This window comes from Pholis gunnellus (assembly GCF_910591455.1).
Source record: "Pholis gunnellus genome assembly, chromosome: 14".
Taxonomy (NCBI): Eukaryota; Metazoa; Chordata; class Actinopteri; order Perciformes; family Pholidae; genus Pholis; species Pholis gunnellus.
Window position 1 is genome coordinate 10,462,076 of NC_136541.1, and position 14,909 is coordinate 10,476,984.

At 40.9% G+C, this 14,909-nt stretch overlaps 2 protein-coding genes across 4 annotated transcripts in view; both read left to right on the forward strand.

Annotated features, from left to right (window-relative positions):
• Positions 1-2,181, forward strand: part of gpr158b (G protein-coupled receptor 158b) — a gene marked incomplete at both ends in the record, with an annotated part of 52,304 nt that extends 50,123 nt beyond the window's left edge. Inside the window, one exon of the mRNA XM_079172875.1 lies at positions 1,207-2,181. Within this exon, the coding sequence (XP_079029001.1) occupies positions 1,207-2,181 (975 nt within the window). The remainder of the gene's footprint in view (positions 1-1,206) is intronic.
• Positions 2,182-6,403: 4,222 nt separating this feature from the next.
• anxa13l (annexin A13, like) lies at positions 6,404-12,211 on the forward strand. Of its 3 annotated transcripts, none has more exons than XM_079173722.1 (11): positions 6,404-6,518; positions 7,314-7,389; positions 7,962-8,056; positions 8,141-8,311; positions 8,754-8,787; positions 9,143-9,222; positions 9,814-9,882; positions 10,315-10,416; positions 10,506-10,581; positions 10,676-10,788; positions 10,925-12,211. In XM_079173722.1, the coding sequence occupies exons 1-11, from the start codon at positions 6,504-6,506 to the stop codon at positions 11,042-11,044; spliced, it is 951 nt and encodes a 316-aa protein (XP_079029848.1). In that variant the 5' UTR covers positions 6,404-6,503; the 3' UTR covers positions 11,045-12,211. The 3 variants fall into 3 exon arrangements, with proteins under 3 accessions (XP_079029848.1, XP_079029849.1, XP_079029847.1); XM_079173723.1 differs by having other exon boundaries at positions 8,144-8,311; XM_079173721.1 differs by having other exon boundaries at positions 7,962-8,311.
• Positions 12,212-14,909: the final 2,698 nt, after the last annotated feature.

A 14,909-nucleotide genomic window follows, 5' to 3' on the forward strand; every position in this document is an offset into this window, starting at 1 on the left:
ATCAATTAGTCCATCAACAGAAAATTGGGTAATGGGTAAGGATTAACCTTCTAATTTATCACCAGGCCTTTGGCATTCCTTCAACCAGATTGAACGACCCAGATTGAAAAAGTCACTCGTGAAAAAAATACTAAACATTCTGTTTTAACAGCTCCTCAAATCTGACTTTATTTTTTATTGTTTTGAATGAAAATACCTTTTGATCAAAATTGTATTCTTTACATTGGAAATAGTAGTTCATAACTCAAAATCTTAACCTCCACTTACCAGCTTTTTCCAGGAATTGTAATACCATCTTAAAGGAGGGAGACCTTTATACACAGATCAGGACATCAGAGAGCAGGACGAGGATAGAGGGATTGAGTTGGGGCTCGTTTCTTTTATTCGCTTCTCTGGTCGACAAAGACAAGTGGATAATGGGAAAACTGGCTAGACAGGTTTAATCAAAGCTGTAAACACAACATTCTTATATTATCACTTGTTTAGCTCATATGGGAAAGCCATTTCGTTAGCCAACAGATGCCTATTTACACAAAGTAGACATAGAACATTATTGGGTTAAGTCCAATTCTCACTCTCCTGTTAGCTCTGTTTTGGTCTACACAAATGCCTGGGGGAAATATATGGCCTTTTAGCTGATAAATGCTCCACTATGTTCACCAGCTAGTCGCTGACTTTGTCTGCCATACAATGCTTTGAAGGTAATGTTCAGTCAGTTCACCAGACTTTTACTGAAAACAGCTGCCCTGCTGGAACACTGATGAGGGAGACTGAACTAAAGAGTTCGCTGGTATATATCTGTGCGTATATGTCACATAGTCATTTGATATATATAGCATTTAGAACAAACTGTTTAACACCCAAACATCTCTGCTGGTACAGCGTGAAGGCAGGCTCCTGAGATTGAAGTGGCGCATGACATCACATGCAGCAGCTGTAGTCAACATTAAATTGGTGAAACATCAAAAATCCTTTGTTGTCATGTGAGAATGTACATACTTGGTTAGTGTTAATACAACCAAGACATCTCCATGACAACTGAGCAAATGTATGCTCTGACGAAGGCCTTGAAATGTGTTTGAAAGTGAGCAAATGGACTTGAAGACATAAGCTAACGCTTATGGACATTGTAGCTCTCTAATAATTTGGTTAACAGAGCATACAGGTGATTTATTGGGTGGATATTTTATCTTTTGACTTTAACAGGTGAGTGGCAGCCAGCCATCCATTTGCTCCGAGACGGGTAGGAACCTCTACGACGTGTCCGAGGCTTGTCCCTGGGAGCTGGAAGAACAACAGACTCCTCCTGAAGCAAAGACCCAGAAACATGTTTCCATTGCTCCTGGAGAAACCACCACAGACCGGAGAGGCAGCAGCAGCTCTGGAATCAGCAAAGGTAGCCGGTCCCAGCAGAGGCAGAAAGCGGGGCAGTCCCCTTCCAACAGACGCCGCTCCAAAGATAGAGGAGGAGAAAGGGAGGAAGGCAGGGAAACACGGAAACCTCGACCACCCAGGTCACCGCTCCCTCTTAAGCCAGACGTCTGTCCCTGGGACTTCGATGAGCAGCCCATGCTGGGAGGAGATTCAGATTCCATCTCCCCAGACAGGATCAGGCGTAAGAAAAGTGTCACGCCCACTGACGGGAAACACAAGGGGCTCCACTCAGACCACTCCAAGTCCACAGGAAGCCTTTTGCAGCCTCCCTCCCTGATGGTAGAGATCTGCCCGTGGGATTACAACAGCCCACCTTCGCCTAAGCAGGAGAAGTCCTGCAACAGCCCCACCACGCACAAGAAGAAACGGAAAGGCTCCTGCTCGTCCAACCACAAAGCCGAGAAGGAGAAAGCGAAGGAGAAGAGCAGAGAAAGACGGAGCTCATCCAGCAAGCCGGTATCGGAGAGGAGGCGCGTTAGCCAGTCATCGGAGTGCGGCGGGCCGGTTTCTGAGCGGCGGAGGAGCTCGACCAGAGACCCAGAAGTGATGGAGGTCAGGAGGGCGGAGGTTTTCTCCCGGGACGCCGAGCCCTCACACACCAGCTTTGCTCAGACTAAGAAATCCACAGAGAAGAAGAAAGAGAGCTCTTTGAGTACTAGTTGCACACCTGCAGTCATCAGCGGGGCAATGGTGGCTGATGTTTGCCCCTGGGACATTCAGGAGCAAGACTCTGGGGAGAGGGCATGACGACTGCTGTGATGATTGTATTCTTTATTTTGTATTCACAGACTGACAGCACAGAGGGCAGAGCTACCCAACGACAAAGATGTTAGATTGCATTTGACGGGAACATTTTTCTCCGGATGACCCAAGTGGGGAAAAAAAAGGGGAAGAACATTTATTTTCCGCTGTCCATTGATGCAATCTAAACATAAATATTTGCTGAATAGCCAACATCTCGTCATTACGTTGCAGTGAATGCAACTTTGAAGTCACTTTAGAGGAATTTTTAGTCTACACTTTTGCTTGCACATTCGTCGGACTTTACATTGTGTGTATGTTTTATCACGTTGAGTACATCAAGGTAATTTGAAAATGAATCATATCTGTATTTTACCAGCAGGTGAGACAATCATCAGTCACAAACACAGTAAATGCTTCGCCTGATGAGCTTATTGTTACGCTGATGATAGTCTACGTTACGCAATAAGCCAGCGGAGATTGATGCGTCAGATGTTGATGATGAAAACAAGCAGGCGGCAGGGACAAACAAGACCTAAGGAAACAATACGATACGAGCTGTGAGAAGCAGGACCAAAGCCCCAGACACAGCTATGACGCCTTAGCTTCAGGCCAAAAATATAATTCATGGCATGAAAATGAGCTGTTTGATTAGCAAAAGGATTGTAATACAGCTTGATTTTAAAATAAGAGACAAACCGTATGTTTCAGTAAAATATACAGTCGGTATTTTTCTAGAAAAGCCATTGCATGTGGCAAGCTATCAAGCATCCAATAACTAAATGTTCATTGGTTAACTTGTACTCAACTGTGACAGGGTCATTTTTGATGTTGCTTACGGTATGCGTCTCCTTACGTACCACACACACACACACACACACAAGGCTTTTGAAATGATGTGCGGCGCTATCAATAATGTACGTACATATTTCAAATGGCGTGCAGTTACAGTGTCGCAGTGCTAAAATATCCATGAGGCTCTCCCTTCGGTTGATATTTATTTACAGTTTACTCGCTACTCATGCCCTGGATGTCCCTTCTCAAAAGAGGCTGTAGTATTTCCACATGTCTAAAATAATGCGATGAAGTCTTTCAGGGACCGAAACCAAGACTGACGAGGGAGGATGATGTGAATAATGCATTTTTTTTTTTCGCTGTCACTTAGTTGCCCATTTTACATCTGCTTGAAAGCACCTTCCTTCAAAGCGGTCCACATATTCAATCGCTAAAACCACAACTATGCATGACCAAAGCTTTTTTTTTTTTGCCATTTTATCGCGAACAGAAGATGAGTAATTTAACATTTTAATGCCATCTCCAACAACAACAGACCACATTTCTGTCCAGACTGTCCTGTAATAAACCACCCACCAAATTGCACCCTACTGAAATGCAGTCACACACGGTAGTCGGTTCAGCTTCATTACGGTTATGTGTGCATGACAGAGAAAATACACAGAGTAATGATACACTCAAAGTCACCAGAAAGCATAAAAATCATTGCATATATTATGAAATACTTAATTAGGAGCACACGGGGTTTTCAGATATAGATGTCAGACGTTGTCATGTATTTACCAAGAACTTCCTGTGTAAGATAACCTCGTCAAGCGTCCATAAAGTAATAAACATGAACAATCACAACTCTCTAACCTTCACATGTTTATTTCTATCGGATGGTTTTAGGCTGTATGAAATGGAATGTTGCAACTTGCCCACTAAATGTATTCTATGCTAGTTAGACTGTAATGTGTTGCTCCAAAAAGTTACAAAATGTTGTATCGTCCACATGGGAGTATTTATATTGTACATTCATATTGTGTTGCATGTACATTCAGTAAATACCCCGTTCTCAATTCTGGATGAAATCTTTCTATAAAACCCCAGTTTGCTTTTCATATCTTTGGTCTTTTCAATATTGTTTGTGAAAGGTTTATAATAATAATAATATCTTGACCTCCTGCCAGTGTCCGTCAAAATTAAAACACGTTGTCCAACTCCTCTCTTGTGCACTGTGGTTGAATCTCCTCAGGAAAACATTTGATCTTAACGTCATCAGGGTTTGTGGTTTCCGTACATGCAGTCATCGATGGATCACCATATATAAAACAACATTATCATCATTATGTTTTAAATAATTCTTTCAAAATACCATATTTACGCACTGTAGATACTGAAATTGACAAGAGGAATGTACATTTTCCATAAAAAACAATCCACATCACCAATATTTCAATAATATCAATAGTTAAAAAAGGTTGAAAAACTGCTCAATACAAAGCAACACATCTTCTCTTACAACCTTGAAATACCTGCTCCTGCTGCCACATCTGAAGTGCAACTAAATGAGTTCTAGTTCTCTGTTAATTGTAGCAGCCTGTGCAACACTGCCACCATGAGGAAAATGAGACTCTTCATGTCTAGATTAGTCAGAGGTGGAAGGGAACTATTTAGTACTGTAAGTGAAGTACTTGTGTAATTGAATCTTTTGTACATTTTGCTGATGATAATTGTACTTGAGTAAAACTTTTGAATGCAGGACTTGCCCTTGTAAAGGAGTATTGCTACTTTTACTTTCAGTAAAAGATCTGAAAACTTCTGCTCTCACATTAGAAGCATGATAATTACCTAATAACAGGTGATGATGCAGCCTTCCTAAAACAGGGAGTCAACCATCGTGTGAATTAATTTGATACAATCATAATTTAGTGTAGATTTGAGAATCAATGAGGGTTATTCAGGGTTCGAGTTCAAGAAACTTCTATATTTTACTTTAAAAAACAAATCACACTTTAAAAGTATTCCATTACAAGGCATGCTTTTACAATTAAGTATTTAATGAAAACTGTTATTACTTTTGTATTATGGTGTAAGCAGGATTTTAATGTTTTGCCTGATTGAGATTGAGCTAATCTTAAAACCATAACTTTCTTGGGTTACTGTTTGGAAGTTGTAATGTATAAACCATCATATTTTATAAGATGCTCATTTTGTACACAATAAAAATAATTCCTTAATGACTGGTAACCAGAGGTGAAACAAGTACTAGAATGTGGTACTCAAATAAAGTATGGATAGTTAAAAGAAATGATACTTAAGTAAAAGTAAAATAAAGTTAAAATGTATAGCCTACTCTGTGTAAACATTACTGCATTACTTTTGCATATATCTTTAAGTGTGTGGGAGGAAGAGGCTACAAAATCTATTTCATTAAAAGTAAACTTATAGTTACACAAGTGGAACAATATCAGCAAAAAGTGTTTTCACACTGCGTAGCCCGCACACAACACGTTGCTAGACAACTTAATGGTTGTTGATGTTCTCAGTCACATTTTGAAAACTTTGCCAGAACTGTAATCATGACACCAACTAGTCGTTATGTGTGTACCCAAGTCATTATGCATTATGCATTGTTTGTTCTTGTTTATGCACTTTTAAAGAGAAAAACGATCAACGCCCTTCAAGGGACTGGTGTAACGGATTGTATGTGGACCTGCAGCACACAAAATTCCAGGAACTGTTGGCTTTTATTATAAATTTAACAGGTACAGACTGATACATCAAAGTCTCTGGCAGAGCAGCAGGCGGAATGAATCCAGGTCAGGAACAGAAGGCTGGTGAGTTTACCGGGAGTCAGGCGGGACCGGTAGATCAGGGGCAGGAAGGGTCAACAACAGGAAATCAGTCCGGGATAAAGCCTGGCATGGAATAGCAAGTAGAACAATCTGGCAATGAGTGTTTGAGAGGCAGGAGTCTATATAGTGGCTTGATTAGTGATCAGAGGCAGGTGAGTGAACAGGTGAGTGAACAGGTGAAGGGCGTTGGACTGATGAGGAGGGCGTGGCTGAGACAGGTGGAGCTGACGGTGACAACTGGTGAATTAGCTTTAGCTATACACGAGCGACTTCAGACACTGCTTCTGCAACTGTCAATGTTCCTCGGTACTTCTCCCTTACAAATAAACAAATAAATAGATCAAGTAGCAATAGGCGTACATACCCAATTAGGCTACTTGAGTACAAGCACATGAGTACTAGTAAAAAAAAATACTAATTAATACAAATAATTCAAAAGAACCAATCCATTGATGTTTCAGCGAGTCCATTCTATTATAGTAGACCTCCCCCCTCCCCTCCCCTCCCTTCCTGCCAAATTAATGAACGGCAGTGACGTCACCCCCGCCGCACCGGACAGGGCTGAGTCCTTTCAGGCACATCCGACCCGAGTTGACACGCAATCACATCAACTACAGAGCAGCACCACACACCAGGACGACACACGACTCCCGTTTGTCACTTTTAAAACAGGACAGAGCGGTCTGGAACAACATGGGCAACGTGCAGGTAGGAAAACTGGATTTCCTCTCGCTTTGTAACTTCCAAAATAAGCTGTTAATCAGTGCAATGTAACGGCAATGGGTGACTTCACGCATCAGCTACTTTTACAGCTCTGAGAGATCGGGTTTGATACATATAAATCATACAGTCATAACAAGTCCACTGAAGTATCTTTTTGTACCACAGGCAGCCTTTCAATAGACTGCGTTTGTAATTGGTCTTCAGGACACGAAAATAAGACTTTTCCCTTGTAAACAGTCAGTACTGAGAAGGCAAACTCGCGCAGTTAATTTGAGCAGAGGGAGTGAGCCCAGCGAGCAGCAGCAGCAGCAGCAGCAGCAGGGAGGAATTTACCAGAAACGCTGATCAATAAGGCCGCATTGTATGAAACGGAGGGTGGGAGAGGAGAGGAGAGGAGAGGAGAGGAGAGGAGAGGAGAGGAGAGGAGAGGAGAGGAGAGGAGAGGAGAGGAGACTGCATAGTGCTGCTGCCCCATGACTCAGCGATCACACACAGGCTGCACCCTTTTCCTGCGGCCTGGATGTGCTGTGATGTAATGGAGCCTCCACAACCCCACTCTTTAATCTGTTTTGAGTGGAGGGCGTTCACTTTATACAGCAGGTTTATTCATGTATAAAAAACATAATGTATATATGTTATACGTATATATTTACTAACATGACTCCTCAAAGTATGTGTTGAGATCATGATTAGATTTATTTATTTATTTTTACATACAAGCGTGTGTTTTTATAAATGATTTTTATATTTCCAATGATTCAAACACTTTTCATTCTCTAGCCTACCATTGTCCCATATGAGGACTTCGATGTGACCGCTGATATCAAGGCCATCAGAAAAGCATGCAAAGGTTGCGGTAAGTGAACGGAGCTTGTGTTCATTCCTCTACAAGTAGTTGTGTGATTGGTTCTTGTTTAGTCACGCCGTATCTCTATTTGTGTGTCATTGATGCATCCATTATCACCTAATTAGACTGCATTTACAACGGATCAACTTATAGCTTTCCTAAATCAGAAAGTAACAACAACAACAGAAATCCTTAATTTTCAAGGTAATTAAAGATAGACCTGTCCACTGGGATACACCTCTTTGATCAGTTCGGTTTAATTTACCGTCGTTGCAGCTACCCAGCCAATCAAATAAGTTAGCATAATTATGACAGAATTTAGGTCTCAAATGACCTCATTATGACATGCAAAATGATATGACATGAGGTTATTGTATTTTGAATATTTAACATAATTTTCAATACATAAAAACAGCAATTTCACCCCATTTTTAACAGACGGATGTCCGCCTGACGGCAGCCATTTTAATAAAAGGCCTGTCTTAAGTCTTGTGTGTCTGGTAGTAGTAAAATATAATAGTTAAGCAGTTTTTGAAGCAGCCTGATGTCAATCCTTGTGTGTGCTGCTGTTTATTCTCCAGGCACAGATGAAGAGGCCATTATTCAGATCTTGGCCAATCGCTCTGCAGCTCAGCGTGTGGAGATCAAACAGGCCTACTTTGAGAAGTATGATGACGTAAGTACCTGCCTACACGTCTTCTCTCTCTTTCTGAGACGCACACTCACACACATACATGCAGTTAATTCTGTCTTTGTTCAGGAGTTGGAGGAGGTCCTGAAGAAGGAGCTGACTGGTAGCTTTGAGAATGCCACCATGGCCATGTTGGAGTCTCCTCATATTTTCTTCGCCAAGGAGCTGAGGAAGGCCATGAAGGGGGCGGGCACGGACGAAGACGTACTGGTAGAGATCCTGTGCACAGCCACCAATGAGGTCTGTCAATATGGGATATATATTATTTAATACTCCATGTTTCTATTTTCATGCCTTGGTTTCTATGCAGTCACTGCCAGTTTGAGTTTCTATTCAAAGAAAACATTATGGTATGGGCCCCATTTTGGCTACCACATACCACAATAAGGCATTCTTACATCTGGTTTTGAAAAGGTTCAATATAATAGGTTGTTATAGTTAAACAAATGTATTTTGTCAATAAAACAATAGAGTAACTTAATAAGCTGTGGGGAGGTCATTATTGTATTGTTTATGTTTGTTTGTTACCGGCCCTATTTTCATGAAACGTTCTGTAAGCTTGTAGCATGAGCCAAGAAAGAACCCATTACATTTTGTGGTGGATCTGAATCACGGGGCGGATACACACTATTTTTTGTTTTGTTCACTGTTGACAGTGTCATCTTTATTTTACTTCTAACAGGACATCTTGTGCTTCAAGGACACTTATGCAAAGGGTGAGTTTTTTCTTCCATAATGAGTCATGTAGCTTACAAACAGTTAACAATAGGAATGTTCCTCTCACGCTGAAAAGACTCATAACTCAACCAGCATGTGGAACTGATACATACCAAGTTTTATATGTGTCATAATGTTGTGGGTGTTTCAGTTTTAGGAGTGAATCATGGTGTAATGAGACATGATTTCTTCTCTTGCTGGCTACAGATACAGTCTGATTGTATCCTCCCTCAGGGTCAAATTTCACTTAACGCAACATATGTTGTAGCACTCTGCTTTTAGGACTTGAATACAGATATTGTACATTTGCTGATGGTGTAAAGAATATCACTATATTTTCCTCTTACCTTACAGTGCATGAGCGTGATCTGGAGGCAGACATTGAGGATGACACCAGTGGAGACGTGAAGAACCTGCTGATGTCACTGCTGCAGGTGAAGACTCTTTATTTTTAGCTTTATTTAACCACAAACAACACTTCTAGCATTGATAGTTACAAGGGGAATTGCACTACACAAAGAAAAAAGAGTCCCCACATATTCAAGCACAATTAGGTGGACGTCTTGAATCTGGACGGAAGCCATAAAGAGAAGAAGAATACTACTTTTCTTCCCTTTTGATAATGGCTCCCACAATTGTTGTCCATGCTGTGGTTCGCCCACTGAGACGTTCGGCGCTCGTCACATCATTGGCATGCTTCGGCCTCGATGCCAACTGTTTCTGCTTCCCCTCTCTCTTCCTTCCCCCAGAACAAAAAGACAAACGCAGTGTGACTCATGTTCTACAGCGACGTCTATCCAAAGAGGCCTTTCAAATATTTCCAATTGATGTGGAGCAGATGATTGTTATCCCATTAAATGCCTGAGATTATTTAGTAATCCCATTTTTTTGACCTTTCCTCCACTCACTAAACATTTGCCCTCACTCTCTATACAAGCATCGCCTCCCTTATCCATCCACTTAAACCTTTCTTCCCCTCCACATCTCCACATCTCCGTGTCCCCCCCCTCTTCTCATATCTGCAGGCGAGCAGAGACGAGGGCTATGACGTGGATGAGGATTTAGCCGAACAGGATGCCACATCTTTGTTTGAGGTACGTTCCCAGGTGCTGCGTGATTCCTTCAAATTAGAGTTTTTGCCGTTTAAATAATACCAGTATTTTTGGAAGGGTAATGTGATCCTCGATTTAGATGTTCGAGCATGTGAGCCCAGGATGACTGGCAAATCTCACAAGTACAGATCTTATTAAATCAAAGCTTGTTTTCGTGGTTATGCTGTATTGTGGTTTTTATTACAGAACAGCATTGTGGGATCTTTGTGGGAATTCACAAGTAATGTGTGAAGCTTCATCTCAAATTTCACGCTGATGACACTGTACGAATATAAATGTGTGCAGAGACAGTGATGTGGGGAACCAGTGTGATGCTAAAGTCTGGGGTTGGCATACACAAGTTTGTAATAAAACAGGAATTATCCTTAATACTCTACAATGTGACTGCATTATTTCCTCCTCTGTGACTGTCAGGCAGGAGAAGGCAGATTTGGCACTGACGAGTCCACCTTCACCTTCATCCTGACGCACAGAAACCACCTGCAGCTTCAGGCCACCTTTAAGGCCTATGAGTCGGTAAGGAAAAAAAGCTTCTAATGGGCTTTACATCACTATCAATATTATAAGTTATCATGTTAACTTATAATAATAAAAAAAACTTGCAGCTTTCAGGAACAGACATTTTAGACACCATTAACTCTGAAGCAACAGGAACTCTTAAGGAGTGCTACATAACTCTGGGTAGGTTATACTGTGATTCTTCAACAGCCATGACATTTCAAATCAAATATCAGTTCTTGTAATAACACTTCCTGCTTTTGTGTGTGTTTTAAAGTCAGGTGTGCTAAGAACCCGCAGCTGTATTTTGCCCGACGCATTAATGCCGCCATGAAGGGACTGGGCACCGATGAAGACACACTCATTCGGATGATTGTAGGCCGCTCTGAGGCGAGTCAAACGTCTAACTTATTTTCAGATTACCCAAACTAACATGTGAATGTTCATTCCCATTTAAAAAAAAAAAAAACAGCTGTTGAAAAGAGGGATTTTGTTGTGACAGCAGTGCTATCTTGTTAACCCACAGATCGACCTGGAGACGGTGAAGGACATGTACCTGGAGAAATACGATGTCACCCTGAAAGACGCTCTGGATTCAGAGTGTGGTGGAGACTTCAAACGCCTCCTCATCGAGATCCTGCACTAAATCTTCTCCCCTTCTTCCTGCAGGCCTTATTTAACCATCGTGACACAGTCTTTCCTCTCTCATCCTTCCTCTTCTTCTTCATACTCCTTTTTACCATTCTTACTCATTCCCTTCGTGGACGTCTTGGTGACAGTCAGTTCTCATTGCAGCATGGACCAAAAACCAACTCATTATTATGTTATACAGTGTTTTACAAATGGTAAACTTGCATTCATAGTCTTTGGATACATTTCTCTAACTGTTTTATTCCAACATACAATGAATGTTATTCCTTTACCAACATTATGGCAGCATTGTTGAAAGTATGTGGAACTTGTGCAGCTGAGCATCGTGTTAATGTATTTATCCAAATGAATAGTGTTAATCCAGTTCTTTATTCACAATCAACAGCTTCACATTATTGTCCATGTTTCAGCTGTAGTCCACCATTTCAAGCGTATCCCAAGGCTGTGAACATTAAGCTGCTGCTCATTATAAATGATGTGGCCGCTTATATTTGACACCTTACTCATCTCTCTCATCGTCATCCATTAACCGTTTGCCTCAAAGATGCCTTTCATAAGATGATAGCGATGCAATTTGCTTTTTGCTGCAACACTCAACACTTAAGTGCCGAATTATCACTTTTGATCTCTGATATCTGTGTACACTAGAGAAATAATTATACATGAATATATTACCCTGATATCCAAAAGCTTACACTCTTTTTAAGTATGCAGTATTTGGGTTTTTGTAACCACGTCCCTAAATGTTATGTGGGATTTTTAACTGTTTGTAGTGTTATTTTTAGTCACAGCTAACATGCTGCCTCTCACGTTTACACACTTAATGAGACAGTTGACTCCATTTAGATTTACTACAGTTATAGTCCTACATAACAGTTGTGTAAAACTTGGACCTGATTTGTGCATTTAACATCATTAGACGATGATACTAACATTAAAAAAGCGATGTGTTTTGCTCTGTAACCCCTGTAGGACAACCGCTGATAATAAACAGTCTGCATCCATGTATGGAATTATAGCATAATTTATATTTAAACCCCAGATTACAGTAATGTATACGACTGATATCTACAGCTGTATTGTCATATAGCAAACCAAAACAGTAAATTCTGAAAGAAGTTATTGTTAACCTGTTGTAATGGCATTAAAAAAATGTGGCATACGTATGCAGTAATAATTTTTTCCATCAAAAAGTTATTTTTATATCCTGTAGAGGGCAGTATTTCACCACAAGCAGTATTGTATATTGTGCATTACAGGAAGAAATGACAGTTAGTGAAATCATAGGGAAATCAATTGTATAATATTCTTTATAATTGCACAACCTATTTCATGCTACTGTTTAATGAACATTTTGGTATCATTCTAAACCTTTTGCTCTGATGTTAACGATGAAGACTTAGTGTTTTGCCTAGCGCTTCATAATGTTTAGTTGTGGTGGCCTCATAACTCGAGCCATATAAAAGCGTTTCGTTTTTTTACAACATCTAGGGCAAAACATTTAGACTTTCTACAGAGCACAGAAACAGTGGGCGCCTTAAAAGCGTATAGAGGGGGGGAAAGAAAGTTCAAAACAAGTGAGAACTGCTTCCAGATGCAGATTTCTCACTTTCTCCCCCCCCCCCCCCCCCCCCCCCGCTTTCTACTTCTCGTTCTCCCACTCCTCCTCTGTATCTTTCTTTCCCTTCATATTCCGTGATGTATGTAATGGTTGTTTCAGTATGAAGGGCAAAGTTTGAAGAAAAACTTGCTTTCTGCACATTCTTGCTCCTTGTATATCCACAGCCTGTGCACCGTATGCAGCCCAGTAGCCCCTACGGCCACCTCATGCTACACTTTGACAGCCTGCCTATCTCTCTGGCTGAGAGGGCTGTGTGCACCACACATGCCTGTTAATACAACACAAAGGTGCGGAGTGTAAAAAAAAAAAAATCAATACCCTACCCCTTAAAAAAACACTACAATATCCTCCACCTAATAAGAATAAAAACTGCAATACCATTCACCTAATATCTCAATATAAAATAAAAGTATTAAGTTTGTAGCCTATAACTCTATTCAAAATGAATAACCCAAAAAGGTAAAGCAATAAGCATCTTTTTTTGCAATTAATCTTAAAAAAAGGAAAACTTCAAATGAAATAGATATATCTTAAATATGTCAGACTGTTCACAACGTTCCCCCTTTTCTGACCCTCATTCCCTAATCATTTCCGTACAATCCCCATATAACATGATGTAAGACTTCACAGATTAATGGACTAAATCATCTTGCTCCTTTTTACATTTGATTTCTTTTGCATATGGAGGCAGGTGAAAATTGGCAGAGAATCCCCAAAAAATTCTCAAAGCCATGTGATAATGTTTCTAGGTAGGACCTAATCATTAACATCTGTTTTTCCATCATGCATGCATACAAACGAATGTATGCCCTTCCTAAAGACACACCCATACCAACTCCACACACTCGTACGCTTGTCTTTCTCTCCATCTGTGCTCTATTACCCAGAGTGCTAATGTGTAAGGGCAACCAGCCCTGCCAGACAGAGCCCCACTCTTTATCCGGTGGGGCTCTGACCTTTTTCCTTCAACGTTTATCATCGTCAGACCACCATAACTCACCCAGCAAGTCATCCATCAGCCCGGAGGTGGTTTTCATTTGTCTCATCATACGCTTTCTTTCTCTTTTGTCACTCGACTCAGGTCTGCTTGTTGTCTTCTGTCTAGTTTCTGACAAAGGTTTTTCCTCAAGATTCAGGCTTAGTTTATAAACTGTGCAGCTCATGCTTTATTCATAGTAAAATCTGGTCAAGCAACCTTGAACTAGAGAGAATTAGACGACTGGAGCGGGAAATGGTTGTGTCGGCACTCTTTTGACTCCAGCGCTCTTTAGACTCCAGCACCTTCAAGACACAAACCTGCATAATAATGGCACTAATTCCCTAAAAGTCATGATTTATTGAATAATCTATAACAGACACTAACCTGGGAGTCATAACATCAAAGGCTGAAACAATAACATAAACGGGTCTACTGGTTTTCATAGAACATATGCCCAGGGTCGTAATATGCTTTTTGGTCTTGTGCCAAAGCAGAGCAGCAGCACATTAAGAATAAGAGGGGATGTCGGTGGACGTGCGTAGGAAGGCCATTAGGAGGTTAACTACCCGGCTAATATAATTTCAACTGTTTGAATTCATGATAGAGAACCTCTTCTTTGATGTGTAATAGGAAACACCTGGCAGCTTCTGCCCAGAGCAAACATGTTCAATTCAGTCGCCACGTTTTTTCCTGCGGCACATCTCATGATATAGGATTAGTATGTAAGATGGCTCTGGAACGAATACGCTATTCATACTTTGTGTGGCAAAAGTGGGCATAGCCACCATGACGTCACCCATTGGTTTGTGGTCTGCTGCCATTTTGAAGCCTCGAGTTCGGGATTTTGGCCGTCGCCATCTTGGTTCTTGCGATCAGAAGTGACACGAGAGGGTGAAGCTAAGTACCTTCAAACGCTGAATAAGACATGAAACACGTTTAATGAACTGAAAACACACTGTGAAAGGGTTTAAGTTGTAAGACAAAAACATGTACAACTCCAAGACCGCACAGCGCCTTGGTATTCATCTATGTTACTTTAAATGGAACCATCATTTACGAAATGAACATCATGCTGTATTGAAGACTTGAAACTAGCGATTGAGGTCATAAATCAAGTAAGAACTCCGGTCATTTTTTAGAGACTTCTTTACAATCACACTTATTTTTGCAACTAGAGGAGTCGCCCCCTGATGGTCGAGTGTGTAGTACACAGTACGTCAGTATGCAATTTCAAGTACAACCTATCAGTCTCTATATGGG